This window comes from Haliaeetus albicilla, chromosome 14 (assembly GCF_947461875.1).
Source record: "Haliaeetus albicilla chromosome 14, bHalAlb1.1, whole genome shotgun sequence".
Lineage (NCBI taxonomy): Eukaryota > Metazoa > Chordata > Aves > Accipitriformes > Accipitridae > Haliaeetus > Haliaeetus albicilla.
In genome coordinates, this window is record NC_091496.1 from 13,093,401 (window position 1) to 13,119,317 (window position 25,917).

A 25,917-nucleotide genomic window follows, 5' to 3' on the forward strand; every position below is an offset into this window, starting at 1 on the left:
AGGAGGAACATGTATAATTGTACCAGTCTTTAAAGCACAGTATTATTACAGATTGGAAGATACCTTCATTCACAGATGCATATTTTACATAAAGAATTTACATATTCCAAACTGATATTTTTTTTCCTTTTTCGTAGAGCAGTGTTGACTGGAGACTAACCCTCTAGCTTTTCCTTAGGACCTGGCCAGAGCATTACCAGGGAATTTTTATCAGGTGCAGTGCTCAAAAAATAAAGTCACATGGAGGCAGATGTTTGTGCATTTAATTCCCTTTGTTGCTTCCACTGGCTTACAGGGCAGAGTCAAGAGGTATCCATGACGAAGTAGAAAAGTCTTTTACCCCAGAACAGGATTTTAGGATCAGAAATGAAGCAGGCAGGCAAAACAAGGACAGCCAACAAAAAGTAGCCTGGGGCAACACAGTGTGTCAATGAGAAAGAGAGAGATAAGAAACACTTGGACAGTTGTGCATGTTGGCTTCAATCTGTAATGACTGTGCAGACCACACATCAAAAAGATTTGGCTGTCCTTGACAAAGAACAAAAAAAAGCCCAGATTTTTCAGCTGTTGCTATTTTTTTTTTTAGTTAAAATTATTTAAACAGTCAATGTGTTGAATAACAATTAATTTACCTCTGTTTTTATTTATTTGTCTAACTGCCTTCAGGCTATTATTAGATGTCATCTTAGAGAGACAAAGTGAAAACTCTCTTCATCTTTTAACAACCAATCCTTCTGCTGTTGATCAGCTGGATCTACAGCTCTCACTGGTGTAAATTCAATTTGTGTTGCGTCTTTCCAGTGTAAATTAAGGGCAAAATTTGGACCATCAGCTCCAATAACACTTAATTCAGTCAGCACTGACAGCTGCTGCATTTCTCCAGTTCCATGCATGCAGAGACCTCCATGGCCTTGGGACCAAAACGTCTATTTGTGCCTAAATTCTGTCATAGTTGAGAAATGAGTGGGAAGCACCTGCATCCCACACACTTCCGCAGCAGTTCTAACCGTGCTCAGAGAATGCTTAATACAAGTTGTACGCAAGGCAAAACGCCCAGGCTCTCATCATGGTGATGACACTTTCTTGATAGTCTCATGACCACTTTCTTGGTAGCTTTGTGGGTGAAGCAAAGAGGCAGTGGAAGGTCAGGCTTTATTTAATGTCTCACCTTGCACTCCCAGAGAGTGCCCTAGCTACTGGATGAAGATGACCCTCCATTCTTTCTTTTGGAATAATGACACTGTGAAGCTCAGAATTTGTGGGGCCTGAAGAAGAGCAAGCTAGAAGTGGCCTGATTATATAGTTTAAGAGCGAGAAGAATCATCAAGTGTGGCCAGTTTCGTTCATTAGAGACTCTAGAACCATCTCTTTCTCTACTCTGTTCTTCTACTGACATGTGATAAACTAACCCCAGGAAATGTCAATTACATAATTCCCCAATATCTATTAGGTTTTTTCTAATCTAAATTTTTCTGAATTACTCAAAAATAATTAGTTTTTAAACCTTTTTTTTTCTCCTGGCTGAAAGTTGTGTTACAACACAGGTAGGTGGTGGTTTTTCAGGACAGGCTTTTAGGACTGGGGATTGACTCATCATGCACCTTTATGTAGTAACTGAGCTCTGGAGGATCTAAAATTCCTTGTTATAGCACAAGAATTCATTGGTAGTAAAGTTATGGATCAAAACTCCTGTAAGAAAAGCAAAGCTCTGTATCTCTGCCATATTGGGACCAAGGTGGTAGACAGAAAATTGAGTAAAAAAAATACCACGTTAGAAAGAGAAATCATACTGGCTTTAAGGGCATATGGGAACACAGAGTCTCCATTAAATGTTTAGTTATTGCTTAGTATTTAGGATTTATAATACCAAATTACTGTAAAAAAACCCTGATTATTTACATTAATGTGACAAAATGATAATCTGTTGTGAAAACAGAATTTATATAGTTTTTTCTCTGGGGGTTTTTTTTTTGAAGTTTTTTGTTTATTTTCTTTATCTGGAATTACTGGGAGTCTCTGAGAAGTATTTTTATTTATTCTGACAACTCCTTAAGGGAAGAACCAATAGGGAACATCTGATTTATTCACGTTGTGCAAGATGACTATCCAGGACAATCAGCAGGTGCCTTTTTAGGCACATAATGCAAGGATTCCCTATGTACCTCTTCAATTGGCAAGATAACTTTCTCTGGTAGCAGCTTGAATAAATGAATACAAAAACTGATTGACTACAGGGATCTCTTTTTTTCTCAAAAAAACAAGTTTGAAGAAAATGTCAGCTGAAATTAACAGTCTAGAGTGCCTTCTTGAGCTTGTCAAAGAAGTTGGAGATGACAGGTTTCCAACTACAACCCAGAGAAAATGCCACTGTGAAATTGTAGAAGGTGTCTATAAATGCAGCTTTTAAAAGAAGCTTAAATTCCTGTGAAAAGAAGGAGACACAGTACTGATCAAACCGGGGGTGGGGGCATTAATCCAGCATCTTGATACAGGCAAAAGACACATCAGGCAATTCTCAGGACTATAAGACCTCTACAATATATATTTTGGAATAAATGTCACCTGGTTCCTGTTCCCCTGCACATAGCATTTTCAGACAAATCTGTAGCATCTATGGATTGATTTAACATGCAGGTAATCTCTCGAAAATTTCTGGTATAGTAGCTGTATGTTCTTGAAACTCATTCCCGTATTTAACTCAAAACTTGATCTGAAAAACTTCAGAAGTTCTACAGTTTAATTCATTTTGAATGCAGGTGCTTTGTCTCACTGACCTTCAATTTCCCATCTTTAATTTTGCGTAAATTTTGTATTTATTTACTTTTATCATATCCGTTCCTTTTTACCACCTTATTACGTAAATACTTTTGATTTGTACAACCAAAATACATTTGATTTTTATTATAGGAAGTTTATAATTTTCTTTGCTTTTCTCAGAACATTTTTTATTTCTGTAATTTTTTTCCTTAATAAAGTCTGGGCCAACACTGTATGCAATGAAGTTCTTAAATACATTATTGAACATTTGCATCACACATCATTCTATTCCTTCCACAAGCTGCTTTCCAGTTTACAGTTCTAGCTTTGCTTATTATTTAGCAGAAGTAAGCTGCTACTGTACAGCTAGCTGTCTGCAGTAATGCCAGTATCTCTCTAGAAAGGATAGTCATTTTACAGCCTGATGGTTCCCTGATTTGCATTTATCAATAATAAATTGCAGCTAACATGATGCCTTCCCATACAGGTTTTTTAAAATTTTTTTAGTTCATCTGATGCTTCAGAAGCATCCACTTCTGTGGCTCAGACTAAACTAGATAAAATTTTTCCTAGAAATGCTCTTAGTCTTTTCTTGTGTTTCCTTTCCAGATCATTTGTAAGGGTGTAAAACCATGTAGGCACTACTGTCAAAAGTGAGGGACTCGGCTGCAGGCTGTTCTCTAATATGGCAAAGGAATTCTACAGGAACCTTAGCAATAATGTATTGTCATGGTTTAACAAAATCAGAGTTCAAGGGAAGTAGGCAATCTCATAGTTTGTTAAGCCTAAATCTTTAAATGATGGCAGAAAGCAATATCATTATTCAGTGTGTTGGGACCTTGCTTATTAAAGGTCCAAATCATGTCATCTATCATTAGCCATATAAAAGGTGAATGGACCTTTCTAAGGTCAGCAGCCAAAACCATGTACACTTCCAGAGGTCAGTTCATCCCACCTAAGATCACTACACAGGGCAGGTGGGTAGAGACAGCTGGTTACTTTAAACTACACACCTAACTTTTAAGCAGCAAAAGTGATAGGAGTTAAAAAACTACCCTCTTATCTTTTAGGGATCAGACACAATGACAAGTGACTACTCAAGGGCTGAATCCAGACAACAACAGCCAGCTCACAACACGAGATATATGTGCTGTGGGAAGAAGTATCTCCATATCTCTGTTTAAGTGCAGCAGAGTGTACTGTTCAAGAATTGAACCATGTCTCTTTTATGGGAAAGTAGAGGTTTCAGATTAACTGTACCATTCCTTTTCAGAAGATGAGGTCAGACAACAGAATTGTTTTAAAATGTGCAAAATACTATAGAATAGTTACTAATGTATTTATCAAGCTGTATTATTGCACAGTCTTCTTCCAATATCCTCCTTTCATATCTCCATGATTCTTGCTTGTGAAGTCCAAATGCCATTTTGTATTAATTATTAATTCCTGTTCCTTTGTCCACAATTTTCCTTGAATGCATAAGAGTAGCCTTTTAAAGAGCTTTATTTAGATTTTTCACTTCTGGTATGCTGTGATCAGTATAACATCAAAACATGGAAGTTAAAGGTTACTTCATATTTACTGGTGGTTGGGAGACCTGTGATGATGTGTGGTGTGTGCAGCACACTGCTGGCTCTGATAAGAAGTCATCTTTCTTCTAGGCCATTATCTAAAATTGATTTGTTCTGCTTCTCAGAGAGAAATACAAACTTAAAGAATATTTGGGAGAAATAAGGTCAGGACCTTAATCTTTGAGGAATCTTAAAGCAAGCCTGTTCCCCCTCCATGGCCACCTCTGCCTGGGCTTAATGCAGGATGTTTTATAGTTACTTTATCTGAAATGTATTTACACCTTCAACCCATGGGATTCCCAGGTCTGATGGGAGAACTGTTATGTCCCAACTGCTCAAGAGGATTGTATCTGTTCACATGGTTTGGTCTTGGTAGGAATTAAAGGGATGATGAAAACAGTTCAGGCAATATCTTATTCTGTAAATTTTTTGTTTGTTCTACTTGCTTCTTGTACTCTTACACAGAATTTTTAGGGATTAGTCTTGCATATGTGTCTAAATTGGTATATGGGCTACTGCAAACAGTTAAAAGGTTAATTAACAAAATCTAAGGAATGCAGAATATTTCTAGGATAAAACCACTCTAGTACTTACAAAAAGAAAGAAAAACATACTTTAGTTAAAAGAAAAAGTAGCTATTTAAATGGAACGATGGAAACAGAGATGAAGAAAACTTAGGAGTCTGAACTCTCCGAAATACACTAAAGCATGAAGTGTCATCTCCAAGGAAAATATTTTTTTTAAAATGAGAATTAACTGTTGTATGCCTTAATTTCAGGGTATTCAAAATTTCTGAACATCAGAATTGTTTTAGGTCATCCTCTATGCAGATCTGATGTACTCTATCAGTACCTTAAGGTTAGAAAAACTGATTTTCTACTGATATTTATCTTGAAAAATACCAATTAAGAAATTGAAACAAACTCATATATCCTTACTTTTACAGTCTTTTCCAGTCTGTCTAGAAAAGAGAGATTCTTATTGGGGGCAGTTGGGGTCCGATAGTAAGAGAAGAGCAGGCCTGTTATGATGGAAGATTTGGCAGCCCATCTGTCTCCATTCCTGTATTTGTGAATTTAGAAACTTCCTCTGCTATTGCATTCACTGGGGGCCAGAACACTCTTGGGCAAAAATCCACAGCTATAATTAGTGATTTAATTTTAATGTAGATGAATAGACAATCCTGAAGCCAGTTATTAAAATATCATTAGTTGACAGAGAAGTTAGCATATCTGCCTAATGTCTGTTAGCAGAAGCTGCAGAGACCAACCCAAATGAGAAATCTGCCTGGGGAAGAGTTGCGGTAACACAAGGTATCAAAAATCTCCCAGCCTCTGGGAAACAGCTGGACAGCTCCTGCCAGAAAATGCCTAGGCGTTTGTTGGGAATGCACGGGCAATAACTCTGACCCCTCTCTTCTAGCAGAACCCTGAGATCTCTGGAAAATATTCCTTTTGAGTAGCTTTAGCCATAGCTAAAGCCCAATACCGTTAGAAAATAGCAAGGGTGAAAAACAGACTTTATAATAACTAGCCCCAGGGATCTCTATATGCAACAAGTATGGAATTAGTTCTGTATATCACATGTAACTCATTCTGACAGCACTCCCAAAGTAAATAATTTTAATTTGTATTTTTAATTCAGATATTAATGTAACAGCGAGGCTCAGAGAACTAAGCAATCTGGATTCAAAGGCTTAGTTAGAAAGAGAAGGGCAAAAACTTCTCTGGGATCTTCAGTCTCTGGCTGAAAGCAGAAACTAAAAGTAGCAGCAAGGATCTTAGTAAAAGTATAACTTTGCTTGTAAATATTTCAGAGAACACAGTAGAAGTTAAGAGCTGTCATGGTTTAACCCCAGCTGGCAACTAAGCCCCACCCAGCTGCTCACTCACTCCCCCTCTGGTGGGTTGGGGGAGAGAATCAGAAGAGTAAAAGTGAAAAAACTCATAGGTTGAGATAAAGACAGTTTAATAGGGAAAGCAAAAGCCGTGCACACAAGCAAAGCAAACCAAGGAATTCATTCCCCACTTCCCATGGGCAGGCAGGTGTTCAGCCATCTCCAGGACAGCAGGGCTCCATCACGCCTAACGGCGACTTGGAAGACAAACACCATCACTCCAAACATCCCCCCCTTCCTTCCTCCCCCAGCTTTGTATGCTGAGCATGACGTCCTATGGTCTGGAATACCCCTCTGGTCAGTTGGGGTCAGCTGTCCTGGCTGTGTCCCCTCCCAACTCCTTGTGCCCCCCCAGCCTCCTCGCTGGTGGGGTGGGGTGAGGAGCAGAAAAGTCCTTGGCTCTGGGTAAGCCCTGCTCAGCAGTAATGAACACATCTCCGTGTTATCAACATGGTTTTCAGCACAAATCCAAAACATAGCCCCATACTAGCTACTGTGAAGAAAATTAACTCTACCCCAGCCAAAACCAGCACAGAGCTGTTGTTGAAAAACATAATCACAAATCTACATCTAACAACTTTTTTTCCCTAAATCCTGAGAGATCTAAACTATGACCTTTCCTGGCCTCTTTGCCATCTTAATGATAGAAGATCATGAGTAAAAATAATACCAATGTAAACCTAAAATACAAAGACTTTACAAGGCTTCATTTTTTAATTCCACTTTGGCACCACACTAAGAGTTCTGCAACTTTGATCCATCAAGCAGCATTGCAAAACCATCATGAAAATGTATGAACCCAAGAACAAAATCTACTCGCCCAACCTTACAGCAATGATTAAAAAAGCCCTAATTATAGTATAGTCACCCGTCAAAATAAATTGCTCACTCAGGGTGAGTGGGTGAAAAGAAGTTTGCTAGGCTTCCTTAAGGAGGTGGAAATTGTCTTGAATTTTGTTAAAATACATAACTAATTATATTTTAACAATGTCTATGTACTGTTTTCATCTTTGGGAATTTTATAAGATGGTTTTAAGAATTTTGAGCGAGGACTTTTTCAGTTTTAAAATATCCTATACTTGTGTATTCATACTGCAGAACATGTTTCATGACATAAAAAAGCATGCTTTAAATGACACGTACGGGTGACCAGAAATGTTAGAATAAAATAATTTCATAAGAAGACACCAATTGTTTGGACATAACTTCCACAGCAAAGTGATGTGTGAATCTGACAGCACAATGAAGTGAGAGCATGCTGATGCCACGTGGTTGGCTCCTGGGGGGGTCTACACATAGCTTAGGAGGTCCAATGAGCCTGCATTTAGGAATCCTTCCTGTCTTCAACATCTATTGCACACAATACCAAATCCTTCAAAGATGTCTGCAACCCATTCACCTGGGCTATGTTGGCCATGAAAACTTAATGCAAAGTTTGAGAGAATACAAACCATGTATGATCTTACCCTGCTGGTTATACCGCCAGTATGTTGGGCCTGCCCTAAGCAATACCAAAACCACAGGCTTTCTTTCCTGCTGTCTTCTGGAGGTTGCCAGAAACTATACTTAAATTTGCATCCAAAGAATACTCAGTATGAGGACTCTAGACTGCAGCAGACTTGCGCCTGATGTCCCAGGGCTTGCAGACTGTGGGCCATTACAGATGGAGATATTGGGTTTAGATCTCCTTTCATTGTTGCTTCCAAAATCTGGATTTTGTTAGCTTTTTAATATCATTTAGATGATGTTCAGACACCTTTGTTACAGAATAGGATCATAGAATGGGTTGGGTTGGAAGGGACCTTTAAAGGTCATCTAGTCCAACCCCCCTGCAATGAACAGGGACATCTTCAACTACATCAGGTTGCTCAGAGCCCCGTCCAGCCTGACCTTGAATGTTTCCAGGGATGGAGCACCCACAGCCTCTCTGGGCAACCTGTTCCAGTGTTTCACCACCCTCATTGTAAAAAATTTCTTCCTTACATCTAGTCTGAATCTACCTTCTTTCAGTTAAAACTGTTACCTCTTGTCCTATCACAACAGGGCCTGCTAAAAAGTTTGTCCCCGTCTTTCTTATAAGCCCCCTTTAAGTACTGGAAGGCTGCAATAGGGTCACCCCAGAGCCTTCTTTTCTCCAGGCTGAACAACCCCAACTCTCTCAGCCTTTCTCCATAGCAGAGGTGTTCTAGCGCTCTGATCATTTTTGTGGCCCTCGTCTGGACCCGCTCCAACAGGTCCATGTCCTTCTTATGTTGGGGGCCACAGAGCTGGAGGCAGTACTCCAGGTGGGGTCTCACCAGAGTGGAGTAGAGGGGGAGAACCACCTCCCTTGACCTGCTGGCCATGCTTCTTCTAATGCAGCCCATGATATAGTTGGTCTTCTGGGCTGCGAGTGCACATTGCTTTTCATTCACCAGTACCCCCAAGCCCTTCTTGGCAGGGTTACTCTCAATCTCTTCATCCCCCAGCCTGTATTGATACCGGAGGTTGCCCCGATCCAGGTGCAGGACCTTGCACTTGGCCTTGTTGAACCTCATGAGGTTCAGATGGGCCCACTTCATGACCTTGTCCAGGTCCCTCTGGGTGGCATCCCATCCCTCAGTTGTGTCAGGTGTACCACTCAGATTGGTGTCATTGGCAAACTTGCTGTGGGTGCACTCGATCCCACTGTCTATATCACTGATGAAGGTACTAAACAGTGCTGGTCCTAGTACGGACCCCTGAGGGACACCTTTTGTCACCAGTCTCTGTCTGGACATTGATTATAAACACACATAGACTATAAACAGATGCTTCTTGATGTCTGCGATAGGCCTCTAGTCATAAACAAATGCAGCTATCATCTTTGAATAAAATAATAAAATCATTGAATCAAATAATAAAATATTCACATTTATTCACATTATTATTTTAATTAAGAATTAAGCTAATGTCTGCCTACCTAAAACTCTGTATACCATTGCAATCTATTATTTTTCCATGTGTATTTGTTTGTGAGCTGTTAAAATATCAAATGTAACTCTTACATCCAAACAACAATTAGACTGCTGAGTACTTTCCCCTTAATTTATTTTCACCAGCAATTGACTACAAAAGCAATATGTAGAGATTTAACATTCATCATAACATTTGCAGTTATTGTTCTAATAACTGAAAAATAAGGTTTGTCTTTTATTTCCTAGAGTTGTGGCTGACTCACACAATTTTGACTGATACTTCAGCAATTCAAAGTTGTATAAACAGTACAGACAGATCAATCTAAATGAGGGTGCTGAATAAGCAGAAGCAGGGGTGTATTTGTAGCTGGGTATTGTTTCATCCCACTCTAAAAATAAGTGTGAAAAGGAATGTGTATCTCATTCTGGGCTCAGAATCTGAGTCACACCATAGTTAGAAGTATTCATATTAAAAGCTTTGGCTCTGGCACACCTCTCGTTTTCTGTCTGATTGTTCGTTCTCACTGTAACTTCCTAATTCCTCAGCCCCAGTTTTAACTTTTCATAATACTTACATTTTTAAACTAGACTTTTTCATTTGTTAGATGAGATCAGTGGAGCTTCAGGAGTCAAGGACTCTCCCAGCAATAACCCCTTCCTCCATACTCTGATGGTACAGGCTGGCTGGTGCCAGGAGCTAAGGGAGTATGTCCACCTCAACAGCCAGGGTTGCAGACCTGGCAAAAAGCCCTTCCTCTCCCTTCTGTGTGCGGAAGGGTGGAAGGTGGAGATGTCTGCTCTATGCTGCATTTCAGGTTCTTTCCTCGCAGAAGGGGAGAGGGGCTGGGGGGCCTGGTGGTGGAGGTGCTTGGCAAGGCCAGGCAGAGGTCAGTCCCTGCAACACAGTGCAAAGTGGAGCACATCATGGGAGACACATTTATAATTGGGATCACTGGGTGTTGAGCACATTGATATAGTGACCATCAGTAGATCTGAGTCTTGTTACCATTTCAGCATTATGATTCTTCTGCTTCTTTACTACCACCCAAAAGCTTTGCCTTTTTTTTCTTCGCTAAGGGCTTACCCTTTTTCAGGAAACAAGTTAGGATCTGTTGCTTCATCATCAAACACTTTATCGATAAAATAAAAGTCTTACTACTTCCTGACATAGGTGAGCTCAGGTTAAGAAAAAAAAAAAAAGGCTGCTTTGTCCTCCTCAGTTTCTCCTTCTTCTGCTTCTTCTGACTTTCTGACTTCCTGATCTGGTCTCTGTCATCGGGGCTAACCTCCCCAGTAATTTTATCTGACTCCCTCTTTGCAGAATCATGTAGACCTTTTCATGCAGCTTAGGGGTGCCAAGGAATACTTGGTAATTGTAACTGTGCTATGGCTTCCAAGCCGTTTCTGCAGCAAAGTCAAACAGGTTACGTTAGACCATCTTCAGTGTTCAACTGCACTCAGAAACAGGCTGGGAGTACTGAGGCAATCAGGCACAGCAGCAAGATGGATTAAGCAGTGGTGGTTTTTTCTGCAATTAAATACTCACTCTGCACTGCCTATCTGTGAAGGCTTTTAGTCAGGTCCAATGCCAAGAGCTTAGCATAAGCTCTGCTGGCTTAAACTGACCTCTTGACTTTGTGCTGGGGTGGCAGAGGAGTATGCACACGTTTTTTAAGTACAACAAGGATGGACCTGGGTAAGAGAGCAGCTGCACTGAGTCAAACCAAGGGAAACTGTAGCCCTGTACTCTGCCTCTACTACTGCCCCTTGGTAGATGTTAAGGCAAAAAATGTAAGAACAGGGAAGGCATGCAGAGATACATTCTGTGCTCCACTGATCTGTATTATATGGAATTCTTGATTCAGAATTTGTACCTTTACATTTAATAGGCTTTCATGTTTTTTTCTTCTATGACTTTGCATAGTTGCTTTTTGACCATATTTATGATACTGGCAGCATCTGACAGTGAATGCCACTATTCTTTTTTGCTGTGTGAAAAACCCCCACTTCTTTTGCTTGTTTTAAACCTGCTAATTTCATTGGGCATCCTCTTGTTCTCATGTAGTGAGAAGCCAAGCATCCATTCATTTATTTTCTAGGCACTTTCCCAGGGTTCTCCTGATTTTATACATATCTGCCATATCCCCCTTCAGTTGTCCCCTTTCCAAGCTGAAAACTCCAAATCAATTTAAGCAGTTCCAAGCTTTAATTGCGCTTCTTTAGATCCCCCATGTAATTTTTGAGAGGTAAGTACCAGAACAGCAGGCAGTATACAAAAGGGAGGGTACTCTGTGGTTTTGTATAGTGCTATAAAGGTGTTTTCTGTTTTGTGCTCCATTCCTTTTTTTAAAGCTCCTAACTGCTAGCTTTTTTGACTACCAATGAGCACGGGATTTATGTTTTCTTTTAGTAAGCTTTCTTTTTTTTATTAATTCCTTTTTTTAAATTAAACACAATTGAAATTATTTACTTGGTGTGCTTTTTGTACTTATAAGAAGCTGGACTTCAGTACACAATTGAAATTATTTACTTGGTGTGCTTTTTGTACTTATAAGAAGCTGAACTTCAGTTCCTTATGATTAGTGTTTCAGCAGTAACATCTTGAACCAGCCCTGTCCTTTGCTCAGGCAAGATGAAAAAGAGCTGTTATCAGAGATTTTCCAAACATCATTGCAACAAAAGTTACGGTGTTTCAACATTTAGTCTCTGCATTATACCTAGATACAACAATTGCTGAGGCTTTATGAGAGTCTCCCATTAGCTCTAATGCTAATTTCTAAGGTTCAGGCAAGGAATTTCAAGACACTGAGAAAGTCTTTTTGACAGAAGATGCAGTTTACATTGATTCTAATTTTAATTTAGTGGAGCATTGCTCCTTCATTGAAATGGCTGGGTCTCTCATCCTATATATTTTTTCCTTTGGAACTGTATGAATTCTTTTCATCATTTTTATGATGCACAGATTATGTCAATGTTATATAGCTGTAGACCAGTTTCTTATTTTTATTTCCACTGCTTATGCATATTTTTGAATAAAGGATAAGTAGATAGATAGATAGATAGCAACTAATATGCAAAACTCACTTTTAAATCAATTATTACTGGATTATAAAGCATATAACATATTATGTTAGAGGACAGAAGTTGGAAATTATACTGCATTTTCAGTTTGAAACTGGACAAGTGAAATCCTCTTTGGCTCCTAATCTCAAATGTGCATTTTTGTTTCTTATATTTTTATATCTGTCATATTCATACTTTTTTTTTGTTATGACTTTTGTCTCTTTCTCCCACTAATGCATAGAGTCAGTCAAAGTGAAGAAGTGTTTAATATTCAAAAAATAGAAAAGCATGTCCTTCATTTAAAACATCTTATCTTCTATTCAGGTATTAGCATTACTACTAATTACTACTGCACTCAATTTTGTGTGACAATGCCAAAACTAAGAACAAAGGAAAAAAAGCCAAGGTACTGCACTTTTAGTTTTACGGTTTGTATCACAATGGTCCTATAACCCTGGGATTTGTGTGCTGGCATTTATGAAATCAGTGGAAATCAGTGCATACTTCACAAGTTTTGTGAAGCTTACGGCACCTGTATCACTGATTAACTTTCAGACTGGTAAAAGAAGGTATTTTTTAAATTGAGGAATCCTTTTTTCAAAATATGTAGTATTTCAGACATGTGACCAGATCTGATTTTGACATATTTTGGACATACAATTTTGCAAGTGCATCGGTGTAGATTTCCCTTCCCTCCCTTAGACCCTAAATCCTGCTCTCCTGCTTTAACCCTGGGAGTCAGAGAGTCCTCCTGCAGACTGTGGGAGAGCAGGTCACAGCCATCCATCCAAAGGTACAACCATTGCTCTACTGGCCTCGGGGCTCTGTGTTAAACCTGCTGCCATCTCATAAAATCCAAAGAAAATCTTCAGCGAGTGAGTTTTTCATTGTGCCATCCCTAAGCCCAGAGTGAGTACAAGGGCCATTTAACACAGTAGATTTTTCTAGTGTATTACAATTACAGAAATGTCAAATATCGTTTTGTTAAACCACTGCAAAAAATTCATAGAGTATTCAGTTGTTGCAAGACTGCTCAATTACTTACTTACCTTTATTGACGTGGTCATGTGGCTGAACATTGTAATTCATTGGAAACACACAAGAATACTAGTACCAGAAACAATTTTTACTTTGCCTGCAAAATGCATCTTATGATGGTTTACTGTGCAGATACAAGATATTTCTTTATCTGTGTCACACTCATATGTGGTTAAAATAATTTTTGCCAGTTGCTAGTATTATTTCATCATGCAGAAGCCCTAAGTTGTGGGATAAGAAATAAAAAATGGTCATATGGTCTACAAATACCTTCAGCAACTTAATATCCTTACATAGGTACTTTTTGCTTTGGAAACGTTTCTCAGAGCTGGATAGTATTTTTAGTTTCCCATACTAACTGCTGAAAATCTACTTGTAAGGCATCATGTTCACTGCCCTTCAATGCAACTTGCAGATGAAAAAAGATAACTCTGCATAAATAGCATGTTCTTATCTTTATGTCTTATAGTAGTCTTCATGGTTTTTTTTTAGAGAGGAGTTGCTCATTTTTTTATATTCTTTTATTTAATTATTTTAATATTTTATTTTTAACCATATTTTTGAAGACAAATTTGAGGTGTCAGTAAGAAACCAGTTTTCAGACCAGATGTGCTAGAAATGCAAACATACAGATATTAATAGATAAGAGGAGACCATGGTCCATCTAATCTAATAATCCTTCTGACAGAAAGTAGGTGATTCAGAGGAAGTTGCCAGTAATTTCATGAAAGACAAATAGAGGGTGATCTGTCAGCCACCTTTAGTCTTCTCAGAATTCCTTAGTACTCTGAGATAATTTTAAGCCGTAAAGCATAAGGTTTCAACTTTCTTTGAAAATACATTAGCATTAACCGTTAAAATCTGGAGCTCATGAATAGCAAAAATTTGACAAATAGGAAAAGTGAGATAGTGCAAGCATTACTGAATACTGCAAATCTCTGAATCATTCAATGATTATTTACTTTCTAAGCAGATGAGAGGATTTGGGGGGGTGAAAATGACATAACACAGTGAATAGCCAATACTTTTATGGTCCTTTTGATCCTTCAAAAACTTGTATTGTGGCATAAATGTTGCAAAAGTAATTTGTCCTAACTAACAGTTTGAAATAAGCAAACAGCTCTGGTATGCTGCCTATTTGTCAGGTATTTGCATGAGAGGAATATTAATTTACCCTGTTAAAGTTTCAGGAAGTCCTAATATGGTATATACTTGTGAGCATGATTTGATCACTAGTGTTACACCAAGAAAATTAATTAGCATTTCATGAAAGGTGAATATTTAACATTTTGAACTAATCTTTATATTAGCTGATGAACCAGATCCTACCTCACATTATCCCATTAATCTAAGGCAAAAGAAGCAGCAGCAGCATACGTATTTCTCCAAATTTATGTGATATTCCTTTTCTTTTCTTTCCAGACAACTATTACGGTACTCCAAAGCCTCCAGCAGAACCAGCTCCACTGCTGTTAAATGTAACAGATCAGATCCTCCCAGGTGCCAGTCCCGGGGCTGAAGGCAAACGTAAAAGGAATAAGTCTGTGAGCAATATGGAGAAGACAGGTATTGAACCACCAGAGGAAGAAGAGGAAGAAAGACCTGTGGTCAATGGAAATGACGTGACAGTAACACCAGGTCTGTTCTTCCTTCTTACTTTGCAATGCGTTTCTGTTATTCACAGAGTCCTCAGTTACCTCCTTCTGCAGTGAGAATATGCATGTTCAGGTAAGGATGTTCTTGCAAGACTGAAAGCCAGGAATCTTAAATAACAGGATTTCTCTGAAGCCTAAAACAAATTACTTAACCTCCGTTTTGGGGAGTCATCTCACTTACCTCAGCTGCCGTAAAGATACCTGTCTCTGAACTAGTCCCTTTGAAGCCTCTTTAAAGACCAAAGAGAAAAACACCTACTTTCTGAATACAGTTCATGTGACCTGTTTTAGATTTCTAGGTTAGGAAATCAATCACAAGTGCCTATTTCTCTCCATTGACTATAGAGGGAGTCTAGAGAACTGCAATTTGGTCAAATGAATCTAGTCTCTGTGTTTCAGGTCTCCTTGTTCTCAAATGGTGATACTCACAAGAGTGTTGGCTACGTTATGAAGTGAACTTTGGTAAATTGTTATGAAATCTTAGCAATATTGTGGAAGAATAAAGTTGTCATCATATAAACGAATTTTTGACAGTGCTGATGAAACTTAGCTGGCAATACTGTCAGGAAGGACCCTTTTCAGCAATGTTCCAGAGCCTGCATAAAGCTGATAAAGGTTCAGATGTCTAGTCCTAAAAGGCAGCTGTTGTTTTACCTCTTGGAGCATAGTTCTTCAGAAAAAAAGGGGCTCAAGATACTGACTAGTATCCTGAGTGATAGCACTCCAGCCTTTTCCCAAGCAGGTAATCAGCATTTCAGCAAGTCATCATTTTACAGTACTTAATCGTTTTCATTCTGAAATACCATTTAAGAAATTTTGTTGGTGGTGTTGTTGAAGTAGGAAATTACAGAATTCAGACTTTTATATCTCTCTGAGAAATAATTCTGTGAATCCTTTTTGGTGAACTTACTTAGAAATGCAGAAACAAATTATTGCAGTAGAAGTCTGTAGTGACAATCATATGAATGAGAAAATAAAATGGAATATTGCAAGTTCTCTATATGTATAGGTTAATGTGAAACAAAAAATCCATTACCTAATCTTCTAAGCACTGTAAAAAAGATTTTCGTACTGCAGATTCTATATGTACTTTTTTTTCTCCTACTGCATTAGAAAGTATATCGAATTGAATATCTTCGCATGAGGGATGTATTTGCCACATGCTTTTCTGTAGTTGTTGCCTAACAATACATGTAAGGGCAAATTCCATTGCAGAATCCATCCCTGTGTACAAGGGGGGTGGCAGGGAGCGGTGGGGTGAGAGTGGATCTCGTTCTCCCCTCTTGGCTCGCCAAAGGGCTGCAGCATTACTCCCTGGCCGTTACCACCACACGCTGTATGAGCCTTGCTCATCACTTGCACACAACAGCGTATCTGCCGACAATGCTCTGATGCTTAGTGCCTTTCCTACACAGCTAAGCAGAAAAGGATGAAGCCCAGAAATCCTTACGTAAAACATCAGCACTGGCTCTGTTGCCAGGATACTTTCACAGCGAAAGAGGCAAAGGCAGGATTTGGTCTCTGATGTGTATTGCAGAAATCATTAGAAAGATCACTTTGCAGTTGTTCAGAATGTGCCACATAACGGACCAATTGCTGAGGTGTAATTTCCAGGGCAATATGTTTCAGCTCGAACTGGATCAAGAGGCAATGTTTACCTGCTTTTTCTCCTTGCATTGTACACCTATAGTTTTCTTCTCCCAGGCAAATTCTATGTGAACGATGACTAGGCAGCACCCAAGGAACAGCATGTGCTGTGTTACAAAATGAAATACAGGAGCATTGGTGTAAGACAGCCCCCTTCCTCCCCCTCTTCACCCCCCACAAAGTAATTCCTGTAGGTGTGGCCAGCAGAACAAGCAGTGCTTGTGTTGGCTCTCATGGTTTCATAAGCAGGGTTTTGTTGTTCAGTTACACTGATTGAGGACTTTGGGGATTGTAGCAAAGCAGCTCTGTACATACATGCTGTGTTGCCTTTGTTGGGCACTGTAGCTCCCACGGACCCTGTTACTGCAGTCAATTTCTGTGTGTGCTGACAGAGTCTTAGCTACCTCTAAAATGTGTGTGCATTTGTAGTTTGTGTCTTTGAACAATCAGGAAAACCAGAATATGTCAAATTTTTTTTTTTTTTTAAACTCTTGGTGGAGGGAGAAATCTAGTTTTTATAAAGAAGCAAGGAGGGTGGGTTATTTGTTATTTCCAGTTCTTTTAGAAAGTGTATTCTGTTTGAAATGCTTCACTTCTAACGGGAGTCTTTTATTAAACATAGGACTCATGGGACATCTGAAACACTGGCACATTTTTTATAGATGCTCAGCAACTTAATGGCTTTTTAACTGCCAAAGGTATCAGAGTCTGGCAACTCAAAGGACTGCTGTTAACACCTAGGACTGCTAGGTTGAAATTGTAACAGATCTAAGATGAATCTGAAGAAAATAAACCCATCTTTATCAGATCAATAGGTGACATTTGTAGTTGCAAAGATCTTTGTGCTTTTGGTCTGATTTTTCAGACCACTTTTCAGTGTCTGTTGAGATAATCTGTGCATCTGTTGGGCTTTATTAGTAGGAATCAATTTTTCATTAATTCACTTCCACATACCTTGCTTCATAGGCCATCAGATTCCCCTCATACAGTTGTATATGGACAGACTGGAGATCTTCAACCATGATCCATAATTGTCTTCTTGTCAATTTGTGCTGCACAACGTGTTTATTCTTTCTGATTTTTGTCACCTGTCCTCAGCCCAGAACCCAACAGGAATCCTTCTCAATTCTTCAGAATGGGGCTTTTGGCCATTTTAGAATGGAGCACTCTCAGTCTTCCATCCTGGATCAAGTTGTCTCAGGACAGAATAGTATTAATTGGGAGATGGGTTTTATTTCAACCAGCTTTAGTAAATTATATGCCTAAATGCCTTACTTTTTGTTTGAGCTACTTGTTTCTGCTCTCTTTATATAAAGTAAGGAGAAAGAGGCAATTCCAAAGAGTAAGACACCATAGCTGTTTTAGATACCCATTTTAGGGGATCACCTCTAGAATCTGGAATGCTTAACTCAGCCTACAGATACACAAAGGCCTAGATGGCTAAATTTAAATGAAGAATCCTGCTATTTGCCAAGCAGCATATGAGAGACACAATCTATAGATTAGCTGTTAAGATGGCCAAGTCTAGAGTTAGCACTGGGTTTTTCACACCTAGTGCAATTGCCCACGTTACTGGACTTCTGGCTGCTCTAGGTTGGGTCTCTGCCATTCACTGGTTTGTGTGAGACATCTTCCACGCGAGAAGCCTTTCTTGATGGACACTGCATTGAAATGAACAATTTCTGTAAAACTGATTCTTTGACAAAAGAGGTAAAAAGAGTCTTGGTCAAATTGCAACCTGTTTGTCAGACATTCGGTTTTCACTGCTGTTGCTGTTCATGTCTGCAGAGAATTGTCAGTCTCCTTCACAACCAGCATCATGATTTGACACTGTGTTGGTTATGTCACATTTGCTTCACACTTCTGACTGATTGTTTATCATCCAAACTCCAGAAGAACCACTCTAACATTGAAAGAATGCTTATGTATGTGCATTATTCTGATATTACTTGAGCAATGATAAGTTGCACCCAGAGAATGAAAGTTCTGGCAGGCTCAAATTAATTGAGGGATAAGATATGACATAAAATTTCAGAATTATCATTCCATGCCTTAGGTTGATAATGAAGCAAAAGGGTAGAGTCCCAGTGCCATCAATCACCACGCAAGGTGCAGTAGTCCCAGGCAACAGGTTGAGTTTACTCTTTTATTATTACACAGCAAAGACAGCCAGGGGCATGAAAATTATACACATGGCATCCAAGAGCCATGAGATTTTAAAAAATACAGAAGTTGATATCCATTGATATTTCTGTTGTAGGTGTGTTCTCTAAACTCAGTTTATCACAGCTAGGTCGCAACCTATGACCTACAGAATACCCTATGCTCTCCCAGTCTCCACGTGTCCTGTTTTCCTTCCCCCACATCAGCTCCTAGTTCTTGTTGTGTTAGTAGTCAGTGGTAACAGTGCCTCCATGCAAAGCACCAAAAGCCAAATATGCGTACAGCTCTGTGGGAAAGGGAACAGCTCCAAGGCTGCAGAGTGATATTTTCTCAAGAAAATAGATGCACATAGCTCAGCAAACATGAATTAGACTACTCTTGTATCCAACAGTCATTTAAAATGGATGCACTGTTTCCTATGCAAAATTTAACAAATTAGTCATTTAGATATAATAAGGGTATAAAGAGCTGCAATATTTTTGTTGAGAGCTGCTAAAACCACTCCATAAATAACTATTTAATAATATTTCCTTTAATTTGTTCTCTGCTGATATTGCTTAGGTCATCTGAGTTGGTTCTTTTGGAAGAAAAGAATAACTTTTTAAACTTTACTGCATGAATAATCTGCAGCATTAAGATAAAGGAATAAAGTGACGAGGTCCTCTTACATGATTAGATGGCAAATTTCAAGAGGTAGACTGTAAATAATAGAAACAATTTAAAGTGCAAGGAACAGCATTGATGAAGGCTCAAATTCTGAGACTATCACAACATAACTACCAGTTATTTTTAAAAAATGGTCACCATATTGTCTAAGAACTGTATAGAGAATATGTCATATCAACCAGTAATATTTTAACTGCTGATATTTGGAGTTGGAGTACTACAGAGATGAACTTAGAGTATTTAATGATAAGTAGGTACTTTTAACATACACATTGTCTTGTTCTCAAAGTTTTTTGTATTCCACATGTGCAATAACTTGCTGGTGCTTTACTGGTGCCTATTCTGTCACTTCCCAGGACACTGAAGATACTGTACTAAACTGCTTTTGAAAACTGGACCATGTAATCTGTTTTGTAGTGAGACAGCAGCTCTAGTAGGCTATTTCATTGATGTAAAGTAAATTGATTTTTTTTTTTTTTTTTTAGTGACAAAAATACTTCTGGACTCATATTATGGTACAATTTGAAGATTTTTTTAATATCATATATTGTCTGAAGATAAGTATTTGTGCTCACAGTGTGTTACTGTAGTATTTCAAACTTAATTTGTACATTTAAGACACTGCTAGTTTTAAACCAGAGCTCCTGGTTTTTATCATATCAAACATTATATATGAATATATATTAGCAGAAAGAAAACCAGTAAGGTGAATATCTACCTTACCTGGAGTATATGAATGATAGATACATATAACAAAAGATGAGATGACACCGTAGGGCTGTGTTCCAGATAAGTGTGACTAGGATGTCCATTGTGTAAAACTTAATGTTCTTAAATGGCATTAGGCAATTCTACCTTAATTGCTTGGGTTTTAGTCATCATGATGCCTTCTCCATTATCAAAGTAAGCTATTAAAACCTAATGGTCCATTAATTGATAATTCATGAGATTGGCTTTAAAATAATTATATTTTTAAGTTGTTAAATAAGCATCAGGTTCCTTTTTTGCGTGCTATATTTTGATAGCAATCTCTGTCTTAGACAAGCTCAAAGTATCTCTTCTAATCCTCAAGGCTTAATTTTCACATTTTTTCTGCCATCATGATGTCTGGGATTTGTTAATACAGTTATTGAAAATCAAGGATCTGACCTCTTCAGACCTGTTGAAAATAATATCTTGAGGAAGAACACATATTACAGATACTGTAAAATCCCAAGACACAGCAATGTCACCACATCTGTGCTACAGATTCTACCTTTTGTACAATTCTATCTCAAGTAGCAGACTATTGAAAAGTCATGGCTTAATCAAAATTATCTCTGATTATACTTACTATTTTTATTTTTCATTAGAATAATTTGTGCTTGCATTCTTAGTATTGTTTATTTAATCTTTAGCAGTTCTCCTGAACTCTCCTCTCTCTCTCTCTCTTTTCCCTTACCATTGCTTGCCATAACATTGAATTTATTAATTCTGTGAGTTTATTAAAATCTGGGGGTTTAAGACCATTGTTATTAATTTTTTTCTTGTTCTTCTTTCTTGTTGTCCTAAGCATCACAAATGAGATGATTTCACCCAAGTGGTCTTCCACCTCCTACATGCTTCACACAAGTATCTGCATAGTTCCATGCTCTGGATGCACTGTTAGCTCATTTAAGAAATTATCATCTTCTTGAACTTTATTGCAGACTACATTGTTGACTTCTTTTAAAAACATATTTTCTCCTTTCTTTTTTTATAATTATCCACAGACTTCGATATAGTCCATACAGCATTAGTCAGAGCAAGTGTATATACACTTTTGATGATACAAAATCATACAAACTTACTTCATTTCTTACCTATCTTTATGAACAAGCTATAGTAGTCTCAGCCTAGTCTCTATTACACCAAATATGTCCCATTTTGATTAAATACTGGTGTACAAGTTCACAGTTTGTTCTCAGTTCTCTTCTGATATTCATTGTGTGCCTATGATTTATATCTCTTGGTGAGCTTATATCATTAGTCTTCACATAACCTAATGTAAAGCCATGCTCACTAGGTCTCAGATTCATTTCCCCTCATTTTAACTATGTAGCAACTGAGCAACTAGCCTAAGTAGGACTGAATTTGGTTTACCTAACTTAACAGGTAGGGTCATTTCAGCCATCTGACTAGGATCCCATCATAGTCAGTGGAGATTCAGTCGCTACATTAAAATTGTGAATTTATTTTAGTTGCAGTTCATTGGGCCAAAAGTAGGGGTCTGACTACTTTTTCAATGAGATCAGGCTTCATTTAAGTGCAACAGAAAAAAAGGATCCAAGGATGAGAGCTTCTGTTGTCCACTGAGACAACAGGTTCCTGCCCCATTTTTTCAATGATAGATAGACCATATGATAAAACACAGCTTACAAACACATACCTAGTAGACCAGTCAACCAAATTTATTCACCTCCAAGGATGAAGGAATCTCTTTCTTTAGTAGGACAAGTTCTCTCAACCATCCTCTGTTTGAGCTAGTAGTAGTCAAGAAAAGATTGCATTTTCTCCACTGTCATTAAAAGTTGTGTGCATGGAAGCCCTGCTATGTGATATTCATTCATGCAGGTGAACATGTAGACTTCAGTGTGGAGGTAAGTGTTCAGCAGTGTGGATAAGGCACATGTAGACTCCTAATACTGCAAACCTGGTCCCTATTTAGCTGATTTTTTTTTTTTTTTTGAGGTATCTTTGTGGTTTTGTGTTATGTTTGTGTTCAGCAGATGTTTTAACAACTATCGCTAAGTTTTACTGCACTTGTTTAGCTAAAGTATGTGGACTGCTCTGTGGGAACTGATAGTGGTAGAGATACTGCTGGACACATTTTTTAATTTCTGACTTTATGGAAGGTAAAATCAATAAAAAGTGAAAGATCAAGTACTGAAAAAGAGATAGTAAAGGAAGAGTATTTCCTGAATATATTCTTGGTCACAGTGAGACACAACCACGTTGGGTATAGGAAGTATTTGTCATTGGCTCTGGGAAACTAAGTCTCCCACAGATTATATCCGTAATGAAATCACAACCACTTTCTATACAGTTAATATCTTGCTATGAGTTGATGGATGTCATATTGATTTCTTCAATGTATGGATATAGGTAAAGCAGTTAGTGTATATACTTTTTTAACTAAAAAGGATCTGTTGTCTGTAGTAAAACAGCAGGGTAGTTGCTTTATGCGTGTATAGTTTTAAAAGTTAAGACATAAGACAGTAGCATTGCTGGATATGAAGCTCCCTTCTGCTCAGCGCTAACTGCTGGTCTGGAAGGACTCCCAGGACAGAACAAGCCAGAACTCTTTGGCTTGTTTCTTAGCTCTTTATTAGTTTCTTGGTTTAGTTTGGTTTTATTGCTTTATTTTCTTTTATTGTGTTCTATATAAAATGCATCATCAGAGGGACCCTTGTGTAAACCCAACAGAATTCTTCTCTTTATTTCAAGACTTGCAGTTCATAGAGTATTCCTTGGAGACTTGCACCTGGTAAATTCTCCACCTTCAACTTGGATATGCAAAACCTGTAATTTTTCTCTCTTGTAGAATCAAGTGAACATGAAGAGAAGAGTACAGGTGTCTCAGGTGAGGCATCTTCCACCCAACCTTGTACTGCACCAGGATATACTCAGCCTGAAGAAGCAAAGGAGGATATGGATGTAACAAAGCAGACTAAACCTGAAGAGAATGATGACTTGGGCCCACTGCCTGATAACTGGGAAATGGCTTATACAGAAAAGGGGGAAGTCTACTTTATTGAGTGAGTCTTATTTCTTCTTTTTCTAATAGCTGTGTCGTATTTAACTGGGTGGGGAAATGGTTTGTATGGTGGAGTGGAGCATTGCACTCCTTCTCATTAAAACAGCAGGCATATTCTGCCTGTCAATGCTCCTGAGAGCCTGTGGCAATCCCTACATTACTGACTTACATTGAAGCATGCTGGTTTTTAGGATAGGTAACTGGACTGCTTAGCACTTCGATGGCAGCAATTAAAGCTGTTGTTTCTTGTGTTGAAAGCAACGCTTTTCTGCTGTTCTGATGCTTATGGGAAAGTAGCACAATCACTGGGTTTTTATCATAGGATCATAGAATCATAGAACGATTTGGATTGGAAGGGACCTTAAAGACCATTTAGTTTCAACCCCCCTGCCATGGGCAGGGACACCTTCCATTAGACCAGGTTGCTCAAAGCCCCATCCAACCTGGCCTTGAACACTTCCAGGGATGGGGCATCTGCAACCTCTCTGGGCAACCTGTGCCAGTGCCTCACCACCCTCACAGTGAAGAACTTCTTCCTTATATCTAATCTAAATCTACCCTCTTTCAGTTTAACTCCATTACCCCTTGTCCTATCACTACATGCCCTTGTAAAAAAGACCCTCTCCAGCTTTCTTGTAGGCCCCCTTTAGGTACTCGAAGGCTGCTACAAGGTCTCCTCAGAGGTTTCTCTTCTCCAGGCAGAACAACGTCAACTGTCTCAGCCTGTCCTCATAGAAGTGCTCCAGCCCTCTGATCATCTTCATTTCCCTCCTCTGGACCTGCTCCAGCAGGTCCATGTCCTTCTTATGTTGGGGGCCCCAGAGCTGAACACAGTTCTCCAGGTGGGGGTCTCACAAGAGCGGAACAGAGGGGGAGAATCACCTCCCTCGACTTGCTGGTCACACTTCTCTTGATGCAGCCCAGGATATGGTTGGCTTTCTGGGCTGCAAACGTGCATTGCCGGGTCATGTTGAGCTTCTCATCAATCAGCAGCCCCAAGTCCTTCTCTGCAGGGCTGCTCTTAATCCACTTATTGCCCAGGCTCTATTTGTGCTTGGGATTGCCCCAACCCATGTGCAGGACCTTGCACTTGGCCTTGTTGAACTTCCTGAGGTTCGCACAGGCCCACCTCTCAAGTCTGTCAAGCTGCGTCTGGTTGGCATCAATTCCCTCCAGCATGTCGACCGCACCACACAGCTTGGTGTTGTCAGCAAACTTGCTGAGGGTGCACTCAGTCCCACTGTCCATGTCGCCAGCAAAGATGTTAAACAGCGCTGGTCCCAATACCAACCCCTGCAGAACGCCACTCATCACTGCTCTCCAGTTGGACATCAAGCCCTTGACCGCAACTCTTTCAGTGTGACCATCCAGCCAATTCCTTATCCACCAAGTGGTCCATCCATCAAACCAATGTCTCTACAATTTAGAGACAAGGATGCCATGCAGGACAGCATGAAATACTTTGCACAAGTCCAGGTAGATGACATGCATTGCTCTTCCCTTATCCACCAATGCTGTAACCCTGTTATAAAAGGCCACCAAATTTGTCAGGCACGATTTGCCATTAGTGAAGCCATGTTGGCTTAACTTCCTTATGTGCTCTTCTTTATGTGGACAGAGGTGGAGAAGGCTGAGCTTTTGCCAATTTAAGAAAAGAAAGATAGGTGGGCTAAAAACTAGCTAGTACAGAGTAAAGGGAGGCCATGCTGTATTCAGAAATAATAAAATAAATGAGTCGACAATAAGGACAATTAATTATGTGTAGAAACTTTTTCCTGTTTGTAAGCTATACATACCTGTTGCTAATTAGCCAACTCATTGAACAAATGGACATGAAAGTTCTTTCTTCTCTTAGTGCTGTCATTAATACACATTACCGGAATAAGAACACAGCAAATGAGTGAGTTCATATAACATCATGTTCCACAAAAAAAAGAGAAAGTAAAAAACAACATCTTCATCAGCAGAACACTGCTACAGAGGTAGCAGTAGCATTTATGTTTGCTTTAAGGAAACAATTGCCTCAAACAATTTGGAGTGTTAGCCATTATTCTGATTATTAGTAGGTAAAAATAACTTTTGGTGGTGTCAATTCTGCTTTAAGTCTCTTATTTCATGTAAAATTTTATGACTATCACATGAAGAGTAAATAAATTATAAGATTAAAGTTTGTGCACATGATTTTTCATGAACACTGGCATGACCAACTATAGCTTCTGGCATGCACAAGGCTGAAAAGAGCAGTAACTATTAAAATGTGTCTTTGCTGAAGAGGGCAAAAATGTGCTTAATCTAGGAAAAGAATAATTATAGTAACTTTGCCCAAGCAAGCAGAGAACCAGGATGACCTCAGGGCTAGCTGAAACCCTTGTTTCCTTCTTACCTCACTCCCAAATTTAATTTTTCTGCACATATTGAATGCTCTGACAGAAAGCATACTGAATTATGTGGCACTTTTATTTCTCTTGTTGTGACAAAAACCTGAGATATGTTTGGGGGTGGAGGATGGGACGATAGGTAGGTCACTAGAACACCAAACTGTGACAGTGGTAAACACTGCAGCAGGCAATTTAATAGAAAATAAATGTTTATTTTGTAACAAATACAGTGAATGCAAATAGCCCTGCCACTCTACAGAGCAGCCATTCCACTCCTCAAATTCCTTTGATGTTACAGCTTACTTCCTTTCCTGGAAATGCTCTGGTTTACACTGCAGTTCTGACAATGCTTATCATTCACTTCCACTAAA

At 38.9% G+C, this 25,917-nt stretch overlaps 1 protein-coding gene across 6 annotated transcripts in view; it reads left to right on the forward strand.

Annotated features, from left to right (window-relative positions):
- MAGI2 (membrane associated guanylate kinase, WW and PDZ domain containing 2) overlaps nt 1-25,917 on the forward strand; it is a 760,905-nt gene that overhangs the window by 490,489 nt on the left and 244,499 nt on the right. For all 6 annotated transcript variants that reach the window (XM_069801726.1, XM_069801727.1, XM_069801731.1 and 3 more), the window contains 2 exons: nt 14,685-14,900; nt 22,956-23,169. In XM_069801726.1, coding sequence (XP_069657827.1) covers nt 14,685-14,900; nt 22,956-23,169 — 430 coding nt within the window. The remainder of the gene's footprint in view (nt 1-14,684; nt 14,901-22,955; nt 23,170-25,917) is intronic.